Source organism: Malaclemys terrapin, chromosome 10 (genome assembly GCF_027887155.1).
Source record: "Malaclemys terrapin pileata isolate rMalTer1 chromosome 10, rMalTer1.hap1, whole genome shotgun sequence".
NCBI classification, from domain to species: domain Eukaryota; kingdom Metazoa; phylum Chordata; order Testudines; family Emydidae; genus Malaclemys; species Malaclemys terrapin.
Window position 1 is genome coordinate 83,752,061 of NC_071514.1, and position 21,699 is coordinate 83,773,759.

The window sequence follows — 21,699 nt, forward strand, 5'->3', positions numbered from 1 at the left end:
ACAGTTTGCCGGGCAGCCCCCAGACCTCCAGACCCTGTGCCCCCAGCCGGGCGCTTCCCCAGCGCACACACATACAGCTATCTTGATTATCACTTCAAAAGTTGGTTTGTTTGTTTGTTTTTTCTCTTACTTAATTGGCCTCTCAGAGTTGGTAAGACAACTCCCACCTGTTCATGCTCTCTGTATGTGTGTATATATATATATATATATATATCCTCATTATATGTTCCATTCTATATGCATCCGAAGAAGTGGGCTGTAGTCCACGAAAGCTTATGCTCTAATAAATTTGTTAGTCTCTAAGGTGCCACAAGTACTCCTGTTCTTTTTGCGGATACAGACTAACACGGCTGCTACTCTGAAACCTGTCGTATTTGGTCATGTTACACATTTAATAACTCACTCTCTGCAAATTACTTTTGAAAGTGTAGGACCCTGATCTTGCAAAGCCTTACTCCTATGTTTAGTCCTTACTCTGTTTAGTCACATGAGTAAAGGCTGCAGAATCGGGCCCCTTAATTAGTTTCTTAGGACACTCAAAACCAAATGAATTTGAAGTTCTAACATATAGCCCTTGTATCTGCCTTATAACAAGATCAGAATCAAGTCCCTATAGATATAGATATACACACACACATATATTGTATATTGTATATATCTCCCTAGATGAAGAGAGAGCTGGATTACGTTGGATCACCAAGTTTCTCTTTCATTTGTATGTTAGGAAATTAGTCGGCGCACCAAACTCCAAGACTCTGTCCAGACTGACTGTGACAACCCATTGGGACTCTGTAGTTTCAAACAACTTCAGCAGCTGCTTCTTTGCTTTGCCAAATGAATTGTGGTATTATCTTTTATTAGGTGGGCTGTAGTCCACGAAAGCTTATGCTCTAATAAATTTGTTAGTCTCTAAGGTGCCACAAGTACTCCTGTTCTTCTTTTTGCGGATACAGACTAACACGGCTGTTACTCTGAAACTTTTCTTTTATTATTATTATTATTGACTTTGTGCCAGAGTCTCATTCCAGTTGTTCTGGTGTTAATCCAGAGCCACTACACTGAAATCAATGGTGTTACTCCAGATATACACCCGTGTAAATGAGAACAGAATCTGGTCCCTTAGGGTATGTCTACACGGCAGATGGGAAGTGTAATTCCCAGCAGGGATAGACACACACACACTCGCTCTGCTTGAACGTGGCCCCAGCACCACGGGGAGTTGGGCTAGCTGCTGGAGGACGTACCTGGGCTCAATCAGGATTGTGCTTGGGCGGCTGGCCTTAGCTGCTGCCCATGCCACCAGGGTCGTACAGCAAATGTGAGTTGTTAGCTCAAGCAGAGCTAATGCACGTATGTCTGCCCAAGCTGAGAATTACACCTCCCAGCTGCTGTGTTAGCCATTCCCAGAAATACAATGCACCAGATCTTCAACTGGTATAAATCAACAGCGCCGTTCTGAAGTCAATGGAAAGATTGCCGGGCACCAGCTGGGGATTGGACCCAGTTTTTCCACCACACACGTCAATGGAAAGACTCCCATTGACTCCAATGGACTTGGCTTGGACCCTTAAAATCTGGGATGGGTGATGTTGGCTTCTCAATGAGGATTAAGCAATGACCAGGGCACTGGTTACTTCCTATTTAAGGAACAAACTCAGGGCTGTAGAAATAGGGATGGAAGAGTTCCAACTATGAAAGCAGGATGGAGGAAGACTGTGTTCAGGTAACACAGGAACCGACTAAGGAACCTCAACAGCCATCTCCTATTTTGAGGTTTGAAGCCTTTTGGACAAATACTTGTTCAGTCTGTTCCTGAGGCCTCTGCATTTTCATGATGAGGCCGGGACCAGGAACAGATGTGCTGAAATACCACAAAAAAATAAAGCATGTTTTTTTTGGTATTTCTAGATGGATCAGAAGCTGGAAACACCAGAAATCTCTCCAGAACACCTCATATCTCAGGAGACCACCTTCTTCGGTTATCAGACCCAGGAGGTTCAGAAAAGGATTGGATGATCATCCAAACAGAGGTCTCTGGAGGTTCTCCCATTACTTGGCTTAAAGGAGCCCAGACAGGTTCTGAGATGAGTGAGACCAGAGACAGAACTAGGGCTGGAAAAAAGCTTGAGTTTAAAAAAGACCTGCCAATTAATTAAAAAGCAGGAAATGCTGAGTCAGCCAACAATGGCTTTTCATTGAGTGCAAGAGTCACTTTTAACTAATAATGCAAAAGAGGTAAAATCGGAGACCTGAGATGCTCCGCACTGATTAAAGAAAATCGGGGGAGGGGGGGGGGGGGGGGGGGGGGGGGGGGGGGGGGAGAACGTGCTATACAAAAGTGAACAGAAATCTACCACTAGCATCTGCTGCAAGATTAATTGGGAGCTTGCAAAGCATTGTGGGTAACAATATGCAAATGAATAAGCATGTCCAGTGTTCCACTTGACCTCAGAATCTTCTGTGCCCTTTTAAGCAGTTCTGGTTGTATCAAAAAACAATGTGACCTGGGTGGAACCTGAAGTCACAGCAAGGAGTTGTCAGCAGTACAGGACCATTGACTGGGTGAATTGGATTGGGTGCTGATATATGCAGAGAACAAGCCATTTAACCACCACGGCGGAAAATATGATCAGCCCCTGTTTGAACTGTGGGGTCGAGCACAGTTCCTTAGAATGGGGCTCAATACAGGTGACACCATCTACACCGGCAGAATATTTCCAACACCCATTCGGCAGTACGGTAGCCGGGAGACTGGATCGCTGTGTTTGTCCTCCAATGTTGTACCCAAAGTGACTGTAGACAGTGTCAGAGGAAGAGACAGGAAAAGGAGGTGAGCAATACCATCAGTTAGTACCAAGCAGTGCCTTATTCTGTAACAAAGCCTGTCTAGCAGCCAATAAGATTGACCTTCCCTCAATCCAAGCCATGTTGCAGAAAGCAAATAAATATCCGAGTGGGTAAAAACATGCAGGTCCACACTGGACAACGTGTGTCTTTTTTATTTCTGTGAAATCCCATATACTTTAATGATGCTTTGTAAATATTAAATAAGTAATAACTTCAGTAGCTACCTCAGACTAAAAAGTCCCAGCAGGTTCACAGTAAATCCCGACAAACAAGTCAGACCTCGTCAGTGAAACACCCGGGGCCAAATTCTGCTTTTAGTTGTACTACTTTAAATAAGTAGTACAACTTGCCAAGAGGGTTGACAGTGACACCAATGTAGCTGAAATCCCAATATGGCTCATTCTAGTCCACATAATATAGTGCGAGAGAAGTTGAGCATGAGTCTCACCTGCAACTGTGGTCACTACATATGCTCTCAGGGCAGACACTGTCTTCTTTATTACTTGTCTGCCTAGACCATGGGCCCTAATCCTGAATTGAAGTGCAGTAGAACATCAGAGTTATGAACACCAGAGTTAAGAGACTGACCAGTCAACCACACACCTCACTTGGAACCAGAATCAGGCAGCAGCAGAGAGAAAAAAAAAAAAAAAAAAAAAGCAAGTACATTACAGTACTGTGTTAAACGTAAACTACTAAAAAAAAAGGGGGGGAGAGCAGCATTTCCTTCTGCATAGTAAAGTTTCAAAGCTGTATTAAGTCAATGTTCAGTTGTAAGCTTTTCAAAGAACCACCATAACATTTTGTTCAGAGTTACAAACAGCCTCCATTGCTGTGGTATTCTTAACTCAGAGGTTCTACTGTACCTAGATTCTACTGTAGCCGAAATGAAGAATACTTTGTGCTTGTACAACATGGGCACAATCTGATCTGGTAACGTTTTACACCCCTGTTGCACGGGCATAAGTGACAAAACCATGTGGAAGTCCGAGGAGAAGCAGGCCCTCTGTGACGAACTTTCATTTCCTTTTTAGTAACCAATAACCATTCCGCATCCTGCCTGTTCCCTTGCTGCATTTCATTCACTTGGATACAAAATAAAAATCGATTGACTAGCCAGGCAAAGTGGAACCAATTTCACTTCCGCATATTAACAAATTAAAAATCCAAGCGGACATAGATTTTTCCTCACGCTTGGGTCTCCAACACGGCAGGCGAATGTTTAAATCTACCCCCCCAAAAGCTTTTCATTGAAACAAACATTTCTGTCCAACAAAACCAAAATTCCGACCCTAACTAGGACTTGGCAGCAGCCCTTGCATTTTTCTCACCGTTTGTGTGGCTTTGGAACAGGACTTTCTGAAATATAAAAGCGACCAGAGGAAGCAGCATCCGCACTCACTGGAGAGAATAACCTCCTCCACTTAGGCCAAAAGCTCCGTGGCTCCGATGCAGCCCCAGCACACCCCCCCCCCCCCACTGAGATGTCACTTCAGGGAAGGGACTTGGCAGGCAAACGCGAGCAAGGTTAGGACAGTCCATGAAAAGGTTTGCGTTGCCATCAATAACCCAGGAGACCTCAGCATGCCACTCTCGTTGCGCGGGCGGCGGTGATGGACAGCATTTTATTGGCAGCCTATTCAGTCCCTTGCCAATGGCTCCATCCCAAACCCCAAGCATCAATTGACAAGTGTAAGTAATGAGGACTGTGGACGGACGCGCTGGGGAGCTCCTAGTCGAGCACCTGATCAATGACACTTATTGAGCCTTCTTCATATTCCTTTAACAGCCCACTCTGTGCACCCGGTAATTGGAGAGCTGCTTTCACTTCCATCATTATTGACAATTCCTCCATCGGGCGTGGAGACACAACTTGTCACGAGGAATTACGGCGCGACTTCAAGGCATAGGGCAAGATTAGCAACCACAACACGGCATTTAGGTGTTCAAAAAAACCCAGCGCATTTGTTGGGGTGCGATCAGCCATTTGAAAAGTGCACATTTCTACATCTGGACAGAAGGACAACAGGCTGACTTCAGCACCCCTACAATCTCCCCAGCAGATGCCCTTAAAGAGAGATGCATGATGCATGTTAGATAGGACGGCATGTTGCTAAAAGACTGAAGGAAAACAAAATGAACCTACCAGTTGCCATAAGTAATATTGCCTCAAGGAAGTTAAAAACTACATCACGGTACACATGGCTTGTGTCACCTTATAGCCAGGACAGAGTCTGTTTAGAGCCAGGTAACCCCGCCAACCAGGGGAGAGGGCATAGGGGAGGAGGTAGGGTGACCAGACAGCAAATGTGAAAAATCGGGATGGGGGTGGGGGGTAAAAGGAGCCTATATAAGAAAAAGACCCCAAAATCGGGACTGTCCCTATAAAATCAGGACATGTGGTAACCCTAGGAGGAGGGGAAAGGTAGAGTAATCACAATTCCAAAGCTGTAAACTCTCTATTGGCGCAGCACTGCCCCGTGGTTAAAATAGAGCTCGGAAAACAAGAATCTTGGTTTGCTAATCCCAGGTCCGCCACTGACTCTGCATGTGACCTTGGGCAAGTCACTTTAGCTTCTTTGTGCTTCTATTTACCTCTATCTGTGAAAGGGGAGAATATTTACCCACCTCACAGGGGGACTGCGGGACAGAGTTAATGTTTGTGGAGTGTTCTGAGATAAGGGTCACCTCTGGTGCAAGGGGCCAGAGAAGGCTGAATGTTAAAGTCAGGCAGGAGTCAATTCTGCCCTCAGCCCACAGCTCAAGTGAGCAGGTTGTGTGATGGTGAAATCCACAAGGGCCAAAAGGAATCCAGGGTGGGGAATGACCAGCGGATCAACCATCCCAGCCCCAGTGCTATCCCAGCCCAGCTCCATCGTTCGGAATACCGGGGTTTAGGGAGCTCTCAGAGCTCAGCCGCACGTGCAGAGTTCGGACACTATGGATGGGCTCCCAGAATGCTGCCTACCCTCACGCAGCAGCAGCAGGCTTGCTGCATCCAGGTCCCTACCCAGAACCTGGGGAGAGAAGGAAAGATGATTTGGCCTCCGGGGACCATATCTGTCAGATTTCTTGTGCCTTCCCATCAATCACCAGAGACTCCTTTTTGCACAAAATGGTAGACATCCAAAACCCCTGCTAATTCACCAGCTGAACTACCAAATGAGTACCAATGGTGGCAGGTTAGGAGATTGCTAATTCTTCATTATAGCTGCAAATACACCTGCTGCATATGCATGCAGGAATGCGAACGCACACACGCAGCGTATTTATGAGTCTAAGTAGTAAATCAATACCAGAATGGTCAGGACTTCCAACAGCAAGGACGCTTAACAAGGTCACATTCTGATTCTCTCCAGACTAATGAGTGACGATTACTAATAAGACCCCAGTGACAAGTGACTACATTAATGTAATTCTCTCCTGCTTGTAATCAATGTTCTGTGTTAAAATTCACAGCTTTTTTTGAGGCATGAAATCACTTGTCTCTCCCTCCCTCTTCCCCCGTCTCCCAGCTCCTTTAGATCAGCTGTTTCAAATAAAGAATTTTACACTTATGATGACCTATTGGTGCCGGGATTTCTTCACTTTGGAACATCTTCAATACTACAGCTTGATAAAGAGAGGCAAATATTTGCAGTGAATATTTAATCAAATTTGACAGTGTGTTTTGATTACAAGATGTTTGCGGCCCTTTCACCTTCGCTGTCCACGAGCATTTGTGTATTGAGGCTTTCCTAGCCCAGCTACTCACAAAAGGCAAACGTTCAATGAGAATATTTGCAGGAAGCAAATTTTGTATATTTGAGTTATATCAGTCACATGGTATTGTGCCTTCTTCCCTGATTGGACGATTTAGCTAAACACCACACACCACACAAATGGAAGATTACACGGCAGGCCTAGTCTTCCTGTGCAGTGTTTGTACAGCAACCAACACAGTGAGGTCCTGGTCCATAGCCTGGGGTTTCTGGGTGTGACAGTAACACAAATCATAAATCATAACTATTTAATTGATAGCCATTTGAAATTTGCGGCCTGAAATTCCATTCCACACACCCCTTTAAATGCCACACTTAAGCCTTCAAAATAAGTTAGTCAGACACACGGCAGGAGTTAGTTGCTGAAGTTACAGAGCAAACTGTACGCTGAATTGTATTAGTCCCCATTTGCATTTCGGACAATCTGCAGACCAAGAACTAGTCACCAAAGGGAGTTGTGAATAATTCTGAATCGCTGACACCTTTCAGATGTATGTGTTCATACACAATTTATTACCAGGGGAAAAAACAAGCCACAATTTGTCAAACCACATTATTTGATGTGAATTATTCACCCAAAATGAGGGTTTGCAACTTTTGAGTAATGGGTGAGCACATTGTACCTTGAAACATGGACACTTTGGGGACCACAGAGTCATAGAGTGGGTGACTGCTAAAGTGAAACGAATGGGGAAATCGCAGCTCTTGAATGCTACGCTGCTCGCGGGACCCTAACACAGGGGTTCTGGCCCACAGACCCCTCTGAGCCCAGTCTGCAAGGCTCATGCAGTCAGAGCCACAGACTGGTGGGGCACTGCACATTGAGACCGCAATAGATATGAGTCCCGAAGTTGAGGAAAGCTGCAATCTATTTCCTGAAACTACTGTGCACCCCTCGGTGCCAACGCGACGCCCCCTGCCACAAGCGGAACAAAGTTTGGGCACCGCTAATGTAAAACCCTCTGTTGGGCATGAGCTTGATGTAACTGTTACATGCAGCAAAAATAGGGCATGATCCAGCAAACCCCTACTCATGAGAGAATCGCAAGGTGTCCCACTGAAGCCAATGCAATTGTTCGTGTTAGTAAGGCCTGTGCCTGGTGGTAAATATTTCCTGGAGCATGTCCATGCATCCGAAGAAGTGGGCTGTAGTCCACGAAAGCTTATGCTCTAATAAATTTGTTAGTCTCTAAGGTGCCACAAGTACTCCTGTTCTTCTTTTTTAGAAAATAAAGGCTCACTTGAAAATAAGATCACAGCATTAAAACCTGACCTAGGAACCTGAGACAAGAGGCTAGATTCTCACCACTGACTTCACTGGAGTTACTCCAGATTTACACCCTAATAGAGAGCAGGATTTGGTCCATAATCTCTGCAAGTTTTGAAGCTTTCAAAATTAAAACCCTAAACCTGTTTGACGGCTGCCTCCCCTGGCCCCTTCTTCCTCTCATTCCCATCTCACCTCCTTCTCCCACAAGTCAAATATCTAACAAAGGAAGTGAATTCTAAAGAGATTTTGACATTCACCATCTATAGTTCCCTTTTATCCCTAGCCTGATGTTGGATTAATGCACGTCACACCATTTCAAAACAGCGACCACAAATGAAGCTGCAAAAGTTAGGGAGGGAATTGCAGGAAGGAAAGTTAAAGACTCAAAGTAGCTTTGGAACCTTAAGCAAGTTGGGGGCGTTTCTTAAAAATCCCTTCCCTTGTGTAACCCCCGTTTTTTGTTTCATTTTAGGAGATGGGGAATGGAGACTGTGAAGGGAAAAAGAGGAAACAGGGGTTGGGATTTGATACTGTTGCTTTGTGTGGTACATAGAGACTGACTGCAAAAAGGTGGAGAAACTCAGCAGAAATATTCAGATGCAATCAGAAAGGTCTGTTTTTCAGTATGTATTATAATAAAAGAACAACAATAATCCCTAGCTCTTCTATAGTGCTTTTTATCAGTAGATCTCAAAGTGCTTTAACAAAAGAGGGCAGTATCATTATCCCCATTTTACAGATGGGGAAACTGAGGCACAGAGCGGTGAAGTGACTTGCCCAAGGTCACCCAGCAGGCCAGTGGCAGAGCCAGGAATAAAACCCAGGTCTCCCAAGCCCCTCCCTCGAGGACAAGTGGTGCTCCACACTGCTTAATGTTAAGCATGTGAGTAAATTCCCCTTGACTTCATGGGGATCTAATCATATTCTTAAGGTTAAGCACATGCTGGAATCGGGGCCAGAATGATCAGTACCTTGTAGGGTCAGTGAGCAACTGACGTGAAAAGGGGAAACTCTCCTCCTTGGGGCTTAGCATGACCCTTAGACCCCAGGCATGAAACCCAAACTCCCTTCTCCCCACTGCCTCCCAAGCGGTCAGAGTATAGCCTTTCCCCTGAGCACCCGTGCAAGGGGGTGGGGTAGCTGATCTGAAGTTAACCCCTTGACTCGTTAAAGTATTTGCCATCAGAGACAACTCTTATGCGGCAGCTTCTGCTTTGGGCAGGCCACCATTTTGCAGAAAGGGGGTGGGGGGGAGAATCAGTCCGTTGGTGATGAGCTTTGTAAGCAGATGGATTTTGAAAGCTCTTTGAAAAGCCATTTAGAGCTAAATCCGGGTATTAAACCAGGCCTTTCATTAGCCCAGTTTTCAATCCCCACCCAAGCTTAATACAGTGAAGAGTTTTTGAAAGGGTCAGGCATAAGCTTTTAAGCATGTTCTCCAATTAACTTTTGTGCTTCCCTCCACAACTTCCTCTGAGCAGCCCACTTCCTTCTCCGAATGACTATAATTACTATTTTAAAAATCTTTGAACAGCCTTAAGTAACAGATCCCATTTGCATTTAGGCAGCATCTCAATCCATTAGCCTTTTCCACTTTCCTGTCATTATTTACTTGTAGAAGCTGTCTAGAGAGGAAAAAACCACGGTATTTTCAAAAATAAATAGGGTTGCTGCTAAGAAAGGCGTTATTGGCTTTCAGGACAATCGCAATTACTTCACGTTATCAGATACAATGTGCGTGATCATACAGTGGATATATCAATTTAAAATCATCAAGACAAGAAGAATACTTTGCAATGTACCATCCCGGTTTACAGCAGCAATGCTGCATTGTATCTATCCATGTTACAATTAAGAAGCTGGATTTTCAGAACAGCTGAGTACCCCAAATCCCTGTTTAAGTTCAGCGGGAGCTGCAGGTGCTCAGAACTTCTGATAATCAGCCCCAACTTTTCCTTTAATACTATTTTTAAAGAGTCCTTTTTCTAAAGGTAGTGTTTGCAATTCAGACAATGCAGCACTGCATGAAATCACGAAAATTAGAAAGAGAAAATGATTAGAAACAAAAGTGAAACTGACTAGTTTATTTTCATTGTCCAAATAGAGAAGTGCAGCAAGTAAACAAACAGCATAAAGTACAAAGAGTAAATTGGAATTTTTTTTAAGTTCTTTCAGTTTTATTAATCTAGGAAGTTATCTGTAACATAGGTAAGATTTTAATAAATATATTAACTATAACATTGATTTGATTGTCATAGCAGAAAAATCATGACATGCCACAAAATGCAAAATTCACAGATGCATAGAAAATATGAACAAATGTCACAGAGGCACATTGTTTTGTGTTGAATGTAATTTATTTTGCAATGACAATTATTTAAAACTGTTCTATAATAATTAAACTAACAGCAGTGCTGCAACTTTTGCTATTTTTTTTTAGTAGAGTTTCACAATGTTTGAGGTTCTTCTTAAAACTTCAGACCCTGAAGTCATGTGAACACACAAGAATCTGAGTTTTTGTATAAAAACAATAAGTTTTAATCCTTGTGGTTGCAGAGATAAGCTTGAAAACCTGAATTCCAAAGGTTCAAAAGCCAGAAAGCAAATATAAAAAGAATTCCAAGTGTATTATTTGTTAAATCTCATGATTTTTAAGACAATCACGTGATTTCTTGGGGCCTGGCTTATGGTTTTTGAATGCTTAGGGTTGGCAATGCTGTTTTAAACCATGTAAAAAACCCATGTCACTCCCCAAGGCTTCACTACATTGCAAATTTGTTTTAAAAAAATTAATTAAAAGTCTTGCGCAGCTGATTACAAAGAACATAACTTGTTACATCCTAGGAGTTAGAGCTTTTATCAGGAAGACCATAGCTAATAGCAACACGCAGCCTTAATCAGTTTTAACCTGATGGTATCCATTTAACAACACAGAGAATAAATGGGCCTCATTCCTTTGCAGTTGCACCAGTTTAAGGGTTTGATCTAAAGTCTGTTGAAGTGAGTGAAGAGAATTTCATTGACTTCTATGGGGTTTGGACTGGGGCCAAAACCAGAAGCCACCCCATTAAAGTCAACAGCATCACACTTGTGTGAAATTGATGTACGTGAGATCAGAATCAGGCTCTTTGCCTCCGAGCTGATTACGCTTTCGTTGCAAAGAGTTTTCTAAACAGCCACAGCATAGCCCGTCTGGGTCATCCTGAATAATGCCTGCCCTGTGATCATCTGAAACATTTTCAAATGTTTCTTCCCCATCCTAGCAGCAATAAAAGCTATTTTTAATCCCATTTGAAAGCAGTTTGCAAAATGCCAAAATCTGCATGTACTGCATCCCAACGGATTGCTTCATAACTACTGTCTAGACCAAATATTGTGAAGCAGCAAAACATGGGCATAGCACCCAGAGAGGGCCCGATCCTTCAAACACTTATCCATGTGAGGATCATTTGACTTGGTGTCTGCAGAGCTCAGGGCTAAATGTTATGTAACTAACAGCACGCTAAGAACACAAAAGGGTTGCTATTCAGGTGAGTTAATTTCACTATTTCAGCTGAAAGAAAGTTACATGGTTATTCTACAGACCCAGATAAGAAATATTAAGCTTTGCACCTTAAATTAACAAGGGGCTAGCCTGACGCTTTTCTGTCTTTTTGTTTGTGTTTTATATTTACATTTATTTATTTTTGGATTGTCGTGACCTGATGTGTGGGGTTTGGAGGTGGGGAAGATAGTCACTACTTCTGACATTTTAAAAAATGAGATGATAAAATGATAAATAAGAAGTGTGCTCCAGAACTCAATTTGTAGGAACACACTGTGAAAGGAAGGCTGCTCTCAAACTTTGAGGATTTGGAAGTTAGTTCATTAGGAAAGCAGATTAGCTTTGTCAATGAATAAAGATAATGCATTAAAGCCAAGCTCCTTGGATGTTTTGTCAGCTGATTCCATGTTTATTTTGTACCATTTCTTTGTTTCTCCCTACCTATATATTACTTAAATGCTTCTATGAAAAGCTTTCCTCAAGCAAGGACGTGAGTTTCATGCCAAAATGCATCTTGGCGATCACTAGGAAGCGAAAATGTCCATTTATTTAACGGATCCTGCTATAGGATATCTTGATCTGGCTGCACAAATCACAACACACACAAAAACCCTTGAGGCATCCACTTAACTCTGCTTTTCAAGTGCCAATAACATTCTCAGCTAATGTCAAAAGAGCAACACTGGAATCAGAGTGTCTTTTTGTGTATCTTTTCCACGCTGCGCAAAGACTTAAGGACAACAAGGTTTACAGATAAGAAAGCCTGCCCCAGGAAACCCTGTCTCCCAGCTCCCTTATAAGATTGTCACTTGCCTCCAACAGTGAGATAGAAGAAATGCTTGCAAATGGCAAGGTTTAACTGTCTCTAGTGCCATTCTATACACACATACGCACACACAGGTGTGTGCACGAACAATATTAATAATTAGCTCCTCCTTTTGGCCTTTGTGTACTGTTCTTGAACAAGGGAAAAATTAAGAAAAACAAAGTTTGGGGGGAGAGGCTTAAAGAAATTCAGCGGGTTGAAATTGTTTTATTAAATTGATGGAGGCCTAAGGGCACACCTACTATGCATAACCTCTCTGCATTATAGCACGGTCCACAGATCAAGCATTGATATTCAGACACAAGGGCCTGCCAGCTGTTACCATTGCATATACGCAGCCATGAGTGTGTGGCTTTGTTATTTATGCCCCCCAAAAATTAATGAAGTATGCATTTGTTTTAAGTTCCTATAAAAAGCTGATGTGGGCCAACAACCGCACCGTGATATTTTGTGGTGCAAGAGGCTAATCTTTCAGCAGCTGCATTTTCAGTGTTTGTCAGAGGCAACAAAGATGTGATCAGTTATCTAGTGCTTCGGCGCAGCACCGCACTTATCCTGTATCTATAAAACTGTGTTCCTTTAGGTAGCAAAATACAGGCTGCGGGACGAAGAGGATCGTAAATAAGATGAGGAACTAGAAAATGCACTTCTAGTTATTCAGTTGACAATGAATTGGCTAGTCTGCGCTGTTGCATTCTGCAGTGCTTCGGTGCAGGGAAACTGCTCTTTGCATCAGCTGATTTTAAAAACCTTAACTACCCAGAACTCCCTGCTATCTAACATAATGTCTCTAAAGATCTAATCATTCCATTGAAAGTTCCCTCAATTACCCAATACCCCCATATTCCAAACTTTTCCATATTCTCCCCATGACGCTAGAATCGTTGAGGCCGTGATGTGAAGCCTGGAACTGGGAGATTTTAGAGAATCCATTTAAGTTATCGCGGCGATGAGGACAAATTAAGCTCTAACAATCTGAAAGAAAAATCTCAGCACTAGTAACAAAAACGAACAAACAAAAAATCAAATGCAACATTTTAAATAGATTTTTCTCCCCAAACAATCCCCAGTTACACAATCAGAGATGAGCCATTTCTGCTGTATGTTAAATCAGCCACAGCCTTTTAAAACTAGAAACTCTCCACATAAAAGTTTTACTGGATTGAAATATTCTGCAGTTATTTCGATCCAGCCCCTTTCAATGCAGGTTGTGGCTCTGATTCCGATCTCATTTACATGGCAAATACAGAGTAACTGCATTGGGCCAGATAGCCTGCTGGTGTAAACAGACACTGATCCAGGGAAATGAAGGATTTATGTCAATTTATTAAGTACCTGAGGATCTGGCCCTTTACTTCAGTAGCGTTAGTGGATATATGCACCAATCCAAATGAGTGCAGAACGGCCCCCACGTCTTCATGGGTTGTTCGCATCTCTAACAATATTCCTGCTAGAATTCTAAAAATCACTTGTCAACTTACGTCTTCATGCAATTCGATGTATTTACATTTTCCCTTTTCTTTTTTTCCATAAAGCAGAGAAATAACTACACAGAGAGACAACAAAGTGCTAATATTTAAATAAAAAAAGGACCCCTTCTCCTTTGAAAGACAGTGCACTTTTACCCCAGTAGCCAAACTACAAACATCAGCTTTGCTTTCCATTTAGGTTTAGTTTACACAGTGTTAAGTGCAGCAAAAAAAAAAAAAAAAAAGTGGTTTTGCTTTAGGATAAAAATTCACTTCATGCTTGGATTGTCCATTAGGTTATTTATGTTATAATCCAGAAAGGAAAGCTGTTTATCCTCATATTAGGAGTTAAACCTATAGTAACCAGAAAACCGTCACGTTAGATATTTGTTTGGTTTATGCTGAGGCTTTCGAGTCATTAACAAAGACCCCCATCCCACCCTACCCTTTTCAAAAAAGGGACAGCAGATAAATTGAATTTAAATACACAGTGAAAGACTAACCTAGAATGAATGTTTGTAATCAATTAACTAAACAATGTTTAAGTGAGTAATATAATATAAACTACTCCATAATTACAACTAAATACTGCTCATTTCAGTACAGCAATTGTTCCAAGCACGAGAGACTGAACTGTGATTATGAAGAAGGGGAATCTGGGGTTGTCCATATTCTAGAGGAATTTTTTTTTTAATTTAGTTAAGACAAGCAACAACTCTACAGGTGCCCCAGGCCCCAATGTCTTGGCATTAAAAGCTTTGGTGTAATTTTAGTTTCTTGGCTCATTCAAATATTTAAAAAATGTTTACACCACTTTGAGATAGTCCTAGGAAAAGTTTTAGCTTTCATCCACCTTTTCTTTTCACACAGGCACACCTCAACTTTAGCTCAGTCTGACGTTAAATGAAGAAATAACAATGAAAACACATTTTTATACGAAAATAAAACTGGAAGAGCAAAGAGTAATAGACGAAATATTCTTATGCATAGTGTTTTGAATGCAGACTTGCTCTACTCTGAATCACAGTGAAGTCTCTTTAAAGATTCTTCTTTACCAGAGAGAAAATGGTCACATCTTTATAGAATATTGCACTCATTTCTGTGATTCAGTTAATGATATAAAAATGTTCTTTACTTGTATTTACACTGACTCCACAATGCTCAGAACCATTTTAAAACATTTCATTGGTATCACCTAAACTCCCTGCAAACATTTATATCCCTCAAAATTCACAACTAATGCAGTACTACGCATAATATTTATTCATTTTATACCTCTGCAACTTTTTCTTAGCTCCACTACTAGCAACATAAGAATATTCCAACTTCTATGCTGGGTTTAATAATGTGTATAATTGTCATTAAAATGTTTTTCTGGCTGGTTAGGTCCATCTATTAGTTTTCAACAAAAACGAGAGCCTACTGATTATTGTCAACCCCATAGGAATATGTGGAACTTAGAAATGAAATCATAAATCATTGTAACATTAATACAATCATAAAAATAACTTTGCTGCTGACTGTACTTGAAGGTGCACTAAGTCAACAATTTTACAATCCAGATGTGGTATTACAGAGCTGCAACTGTGAGGCTAACGTTACCTCACTTTCCATTTTAAGCCTGATTTTCAAGGGTTTGTGTTTCAGGGAGAATTATTACCTTAAACCTTCCCCGCAACGGAAAGAAATGTGAAGAAAGGTGACGTAATTGAAAAGAAAAAAATCTTTTTTGTTTTGGTTTAAAAGAGAAAACAATAGCTGGACAGACAGACCAACAGAAAGACAGACGGGGCTCCCCGTTTTATTACTTTCAGATGTTTGAATAGAACAGTGACACTTTATCAATCTGCACATGTTGGCTTTCTTCAAACTAACAGGCTAGATTCATTCACTGACTTCAGGGGACTTACATCATGAGTGAATTTGGCCCAGACACTTTCAGTTGGCCAAGACATGGAAGTTTAATAGACACCACATGCACAGTAGCTGCTCCTCCAAATGTTTTATCGCCCGAAGAGTTCAACTCCATTGAAACCCTTGAAACTAAACAACTCCCTTGAATCAATACGGTTCTGCCCTTTGACACAACGGGCCGACCGTAACGTATCAAAGAATTCAGACAATAGTTTTTTTCCCCGCTTCTCTCCACTGTGACAATATTTCCAACCCATTGTAAATAAGTGATTCCTTTGATAGATTCAACCATGTCATGCAATGCTAATGGTTACTCCATCTTTTTTAAACTCCCTACATGACACACTGGAAAAGGAAATGGGAAAAAATTGCAGGTGTATCAAGGATAAAATATTAAGGGTTAAAACCATAAATCCAGGTAATTCAGAAGCCAAGTCTCCAACTTTATCCTAGATTCAGCAGTCTTTCCTTAGGCTATGCCATCTGTCCCAGAACCAACTAAGCCTGCCACATATAGGTACAGTGTGGGGCGTTAAGAACAGAGGGCCTGATTTTCACAGTTACCGAGTGCTCACCACTCCAGCTGAAGGCAGTGAGAACGGCTGGTGATCAGCTCCTCTGAAAAATAGACCCAGGGCTTCCTATCATGTATGATTCACTGGGTTAATGCTGACATTAACCAACAAACTTGCAACGGTTTGTTCCCATTAACGCCTGCAATTTAATTTTTGTTTTTAGTAAGAACACTGATTTGTTGATCACTGGCCTCCGAATCCCTGAAATAACATTCAGACTCAGGAAACAAGAAGTCATCGGATTTGCAACACAAAGACAGGTTTTGTTCTGATAAACATTTTTGCGGAGAAAGCCAGCCTTGCAACTAGCAGGCATGAAAGGTCATTTTAAATATTGTTTAGTACCGGAACTTCTGTCAACCTCCCTTTAAAAAAAAAAAAGGGTTGTTTTTAAGTGTTAAGAATAAAAAAAATTAGACTGATTATTATTAATTATTTAAACAGAGAGCTCCCAGCATGTCCTAAGAGCTTTCCAAGCACAGAGGACAGCACAGTCTGCGCTTTAAAGTCTGATCACTGTGAACCTGTTGCTTTCACACTGGAGCGGAGACCAAGGCACTACCAGATACCCCACCATTGGCCTGACACAGGGTGGCATCCTTTAAACCGTATGATGCTGCAGAGAAGTGGCTCACGATTTATTATGCACATGGGGCATTCATTCCTGCTGTGCTATGAAAAAGCAGCATCCGCAGAGACCCAAAGAGGTGAATGATTTCCCAAGGAGGGAGAGCTTGGGAACGGCTGGGCCCGCTTCTATAAAGGCCATACACAAAGTAAATAATCTGCCCCCACCCAACTGGTAAATTTACCAGTGGCATTTTAGTCACTCTCCTAATAAAGATTAAGCACGAGGTTCCCACATACACGCTCCCTGCCATGATTTTTTTTTTAAACTAACAGCCCATTCATGCCTTGAAAGATTATTATTGCCTTTTTCTAATGCGGGGTGGGAGAAAACCAATGCAACCCAGGTCATTTTTCTACACCATAACCCCTTCAAAAAGTGTGCATAGAAATTTTTTAAAGAGACAGTAATTAATTTTAGAGGGGCAACCTAGAGTGAGTTGAATGGGAGCAGAGGGCAACCTGAATTGCATGGATTGGGGGAGGGGGGTTTAGTCTGGATTGAATTGTTGGGAGCAAGGGCTAACCTGGATTATATTAAAGAGGAGTAACCTGGAGTGAGTGGATGCAAGCAGGGGTGAACACAGATTACACTGGAGTAATCTGGATTAAATGGGGAGAGCAGAAGTGAACCCAGATTACATTTAAGAAAAGTAACCTGCATTAAGTGGAGGGACCAGGGGCTAACCTAGATTACAATAGAGTAACCTGGATTGAGTGGGGTGGGCACAGTGAACCTGAATTACAATAAAGAGGAGAGATCTGGATTGAGGGGGGCAGCAGGACTGAATCCAGATTACATTGGCATGACCTGGACTGAGTGCAGTGAAAGGGGGTAACCTGGATTACAACAGAATAACCTGGATGGAGTTGGGTGGGAGTAGGAGTGAACCCGGATTAGTGATCTGGATTGAGTGCGGGGAAAGGGGGCTAACCTGGATTACACTAAAAAGGAGTCACCTGGATTGAGTGGGGGTGGGAGCAGGGGTGAACCCGCATTACACTGGAGTGACCCGGTTGAGTGTGGGGAAATGGGGTAACTCGGGGTACATTATAGAGGAGTAACCTGGATGAAGTGGGGTGGGAGCAGGGGCGATCCCGGATTAGGTTGGAGTGACCTGGGGTGGCTGGGGGAGCAGGAGTGAACCCGGATTACACTGAAGTGACCTAGATTGAGTGCAGGGAAAGGGGGCTAACCCGGTGTATGTTACAGAGGCGTCACTTGGACAGAGTGGGGTGGGAGTAGGAGCGAAACCAGCCGGAACGCAGGAGTGAACCCGGGTTACCCGAGAGCGCCCCGGGCTGGGTGCGGGGAACGGGGCTGACCCGGGAGCGCCCCGGCTGGGTGCGGGGGAACGGGGCTGAGCCGGGTTACACGGGAGCGCCCGGGCTGGGTGCGTGGGAACGGGGCTGACCCGGGTTACACGAAGGAGGACTCCCCGGGACGGGGCGGGAGCGGGCTGACCCGCGTCTCACCTGTACCAGCGCAGCCCCTTCTCGTAGCCGCGGTCGAAGAAGTGGGGCTCGGCGCCCAGGGCGCGCACGGCGGGGTGCGCCCGCAGGAACTCCAGCAGCGCCCGGGTGCCGCCCTTCTTCACCCCCACGATGATGGCCTGCGGGAAGCGCCGGCTGCCCGGACCGGACCGGCCCCCGGCCGCCGCCTGCTCCTCGGGCCGGTCGGGGGCGGCGGGCGGCAGCGGCTCGCAGGAGCCCGTCAGGCAGTAGAAGAAGTAGGTGCCGAGCAGCAACATGGGGAGGCCGAGGGAGGCGCGGGGCTGCGCCCGCAGCAACCCGCCCAGCTGCCCCGCCAGCCCGCCGCGGCTACCTCCCATGGGGCGCCGCTGCCGGGGGCCGGCCAGCGCCGCCCGGCCGGCACATGCTCCCCGCGGCCGCCGCCGCCTCCCCGCGGGCCCGGGCGAGCCTGGCACAGCGGGGCCCCCCCGGCCGCTGCCCAGCCGCGGGAGGATGCAGCGCCCGGTCCCGGGGCCAGCGCTGAGCACCGGCGCAGCCACCTCTGAGCCGGCCCCCTTCGCCTTCCTCCTCTGCCACCGTCCCGCTGCGGGGGCGGGTCCCCGGCTCCTGCCCCAGCCCCGCGGGCGGGCACCCCGCAAAGGCGCGCAGGCAGCGGCTGCTGCTCCGTCCCCTTTCGGAGTCTGCGGCCGGCCGGTCCCGGGCGGGGCAGGGGAGTCCCGCGGGTGCCTGACCTGGGCACGGGCGCCGGCGATGCGGGGCCGGAGAGTTGGCAAAGTCCCTCCCCTTTTGGAGACGGCGCAGCGAGAGGCCGGGGCCAGCCGGGCTCTCGGGGCGCTGCGGGATGCGCCTGCGAAGCGCCGGGCTGAAGGAGGGAGTTTGACACCCACCCACCCCCAGCGCCACTCAGCCGGAGCAGGGGGCGGCCCCAGAGGCGGGAGGGCCGGGCCCCGGCTGCGGGATGCGCACGGTCCCGGCTGTGGCAGAGAGGCGCTAGACAGACCCTGGGAATGAACTCCTGGCTCTAGTGGGGTCCATGGGACGGGGCGGGGGGTGAGCCAGGATTTCACCCTCGGGCTCTGTCCGGACGAGGATGGGAAGGTGTTAGCTAGCACACAAGGCAGCGTTTTAAACCGGCGGAGTTACAGTGTAGGGGGGAGCCTAGGAGTTACCTTGAGCTAGGGTGACCAGAGGGCAAGTGTGAAAAATCGGGAGGGGGGTAATAGGAGCCTATATAAGGAAAAGACCAAAAAATCAAGACTGTCCCTATAAAATCGAGACATCTGGTCACCCTACCGTGAGCAGTTTAGCACCTGTTAAATCTACACCCTGCCTTGTCCACACTACGTTTTTGACACCTTAGCCAAGTTAAAAACACACCTTTTCTTTCCCAGTGAAGCCAGGCGAGGCACCAGACTCCAGGCGTGGGGGTGAGGTACCCCGTTTGCCAGCTAGTTGCTAGACAGCAGAGAAATATTGAGGCTGGGGTCCTGGGTCTGTAGGGGTGTGTTCAAGTAGTGCTTACAGCCCTGGTGTCCCCTTTCCTACACCCCAGCCTGATGCACTCTGCCCCTGAACATCACTCCAGCCTATCCCCCTCTGCCCCTATTATTCCTCCCTCTGCTCCTCATCCCTGTGCACTCAACTCAGGCTGTCCCCCTTTTCCTGGGCAGCAGCAGGGGGAACACTGAGAGCCCACAAAACCAACTGTTTTCTCTGTCTGAGATTGTTCTCAGTTCCAATACCTGGCACCACAGAGGACACCAGCAGCCATGAGGAGCAAAAGCAGTAAAGTCAGGCTCTGCCCCTGCAGCCCTGAGAGGGAGCATGCTCAAAGAAGTTTGCTGCCACAATCTGTAACAAACCTCTGCTGTGTATGTGCAACTGGCAGTTTTCACATGCTAATCACTTGAACAGATCTGTGTGGATTTGCAGAGGGACAGCACAAGGCACCTCGCTGATCCCATGGTGATCCCCTGCCACATTTCCCATCCCTGCTCCAAAGCAGAGAGGCGCTAGAGTTTCTCAAGAAAACATTTGTAGGAGTAGTTAGCAGGGGCAAAACAGCATATTTCCCCCCTGTCTTGGAAATGGCTACGCCATCTTTGCTCAAAACTTTCCCCAAAAATTCAGCCTGTGGCAGACACCCAGCTTGGAAATTTTTGACCCAAATAGTTAAAGTTCTGCACAGTTATATGCAACTGAAAAACTGTCTTTATAATGGAATCTTCTCTCTAAGTCTTGCTACCAGTTCAGCCAATAATACATGAATACATTGCAGAGTCTTACTATAGTATTACTGAACCCTAAAAGAGATGCAACATTAATAATTAAACTAATAATTAAACCAAGTCTGGAAATTAGCTTCCAGGACGAATGCTCAGACCTGCTATTGATCCATATGTGAAGTTCTCCATTGAATTCAGTAGGGAGTTCTCAGTACAAATCCCTAGTAGGATAACAGAGCCAAAATTTAGCCTAGTGTCCATTCATATTTTCCAGGCAACAGAGGGAGTTAAATTAAAAGGCGCCTAGTCAGAACCAGCATGGAGCAGCAGGTACTTGAGGGGCTATGGAAATCTCTAGCTATGCCACATTCCTTCCCCCCTGCAACAGCCACACCTGTATTCACACCCTACACACTATAATAATCTTTGTACAAAACAGGCCTTGTGAGGTAACATTTGAAAACTAATAACTTGCTGGTCAACACTATCATGGTGAAATGTATATAGCAACACTGGGTGTAAAGTTATGAAATCCCCCGTATATAATGTTGAAGGCACATGTTCCAACTCATGTTGCACAAATTAAAGCACAACGGGTCAAGCATGTCTTGAAGAAAGGAGTGTAGAGTTACTTCAATTTGTATATAAGCTGTAAACAGAGTCCTCAGACAGCAAGAGAGAAAAGAAAGGAGAGGAAGAAAATCTGCATCTTAGCACACGCAGGTGAAAGAAAACCACATGAAGCATCTTTGCTCACTAGTCTCCATATCTCCTTCTGCTCAGATAGATAGAATTTTATGAGGGGGGCTGAACTATAAAAGTGAGGGGCAAACACCCCAAGGTATCTCTCTCCCTGTCGATCCCACTCCTTGTACCTAGGAAGACAAAAGAAACAGCGATTGGACTTTGGGGGAGGGTGCTGACCTGAACATTTTGGTAAGTAATGCTGTTGAATGATGTGATTGGGACTTTGCCCTGAATCAAGTATAGTTTGTTAAGTTAGGCACTAGGAAATGTTTTGTCTTAATTTTGTGTGTAACCATTTATGACTTTTATGCCTCATTACTTAAAATCCTCTCTTCTTTTGTTAATAAAACTTGCTGTATTGTTTAATCCAATCCAGTGTGTTTAAGTTAAATTGTCTGGGTAACTCCATTTAAGGTGGCAA

At 44.7% G+C, this 21,699-nt stretch overlaps 1 protein-coding gene across 1 annotated transcript in view; it reads right to left on the bottom strand.

The window, feature by feature from the left end:
• The window catches only part of HS3ST6 (heparan sulfate-glucosamine 3-sulfotransferase 6), a 115,543-nt gene extending 94,245 nt beyond the window's left edge, over nt 1–21,298 (bottom strand). Inside the window, exons 1-2 of the mRNA XM_054041092.1 lie at nt 21,289–21,298; nt 18,310–19,168 (exon numbers count right to left, since the gene is read on the bottom strand). Of these exons, the coding sequence (XP_053897067.1) occupies nt 18,310–19,168; nt 21,289–21,298 (869 nt within the window). The remainder of the gene's footprint in view (nt 1–18,309; nt 19,169–21,288) is intronic.
• Nucleotides 21,299–21,699: the final 401 nt, after the last annotated feature.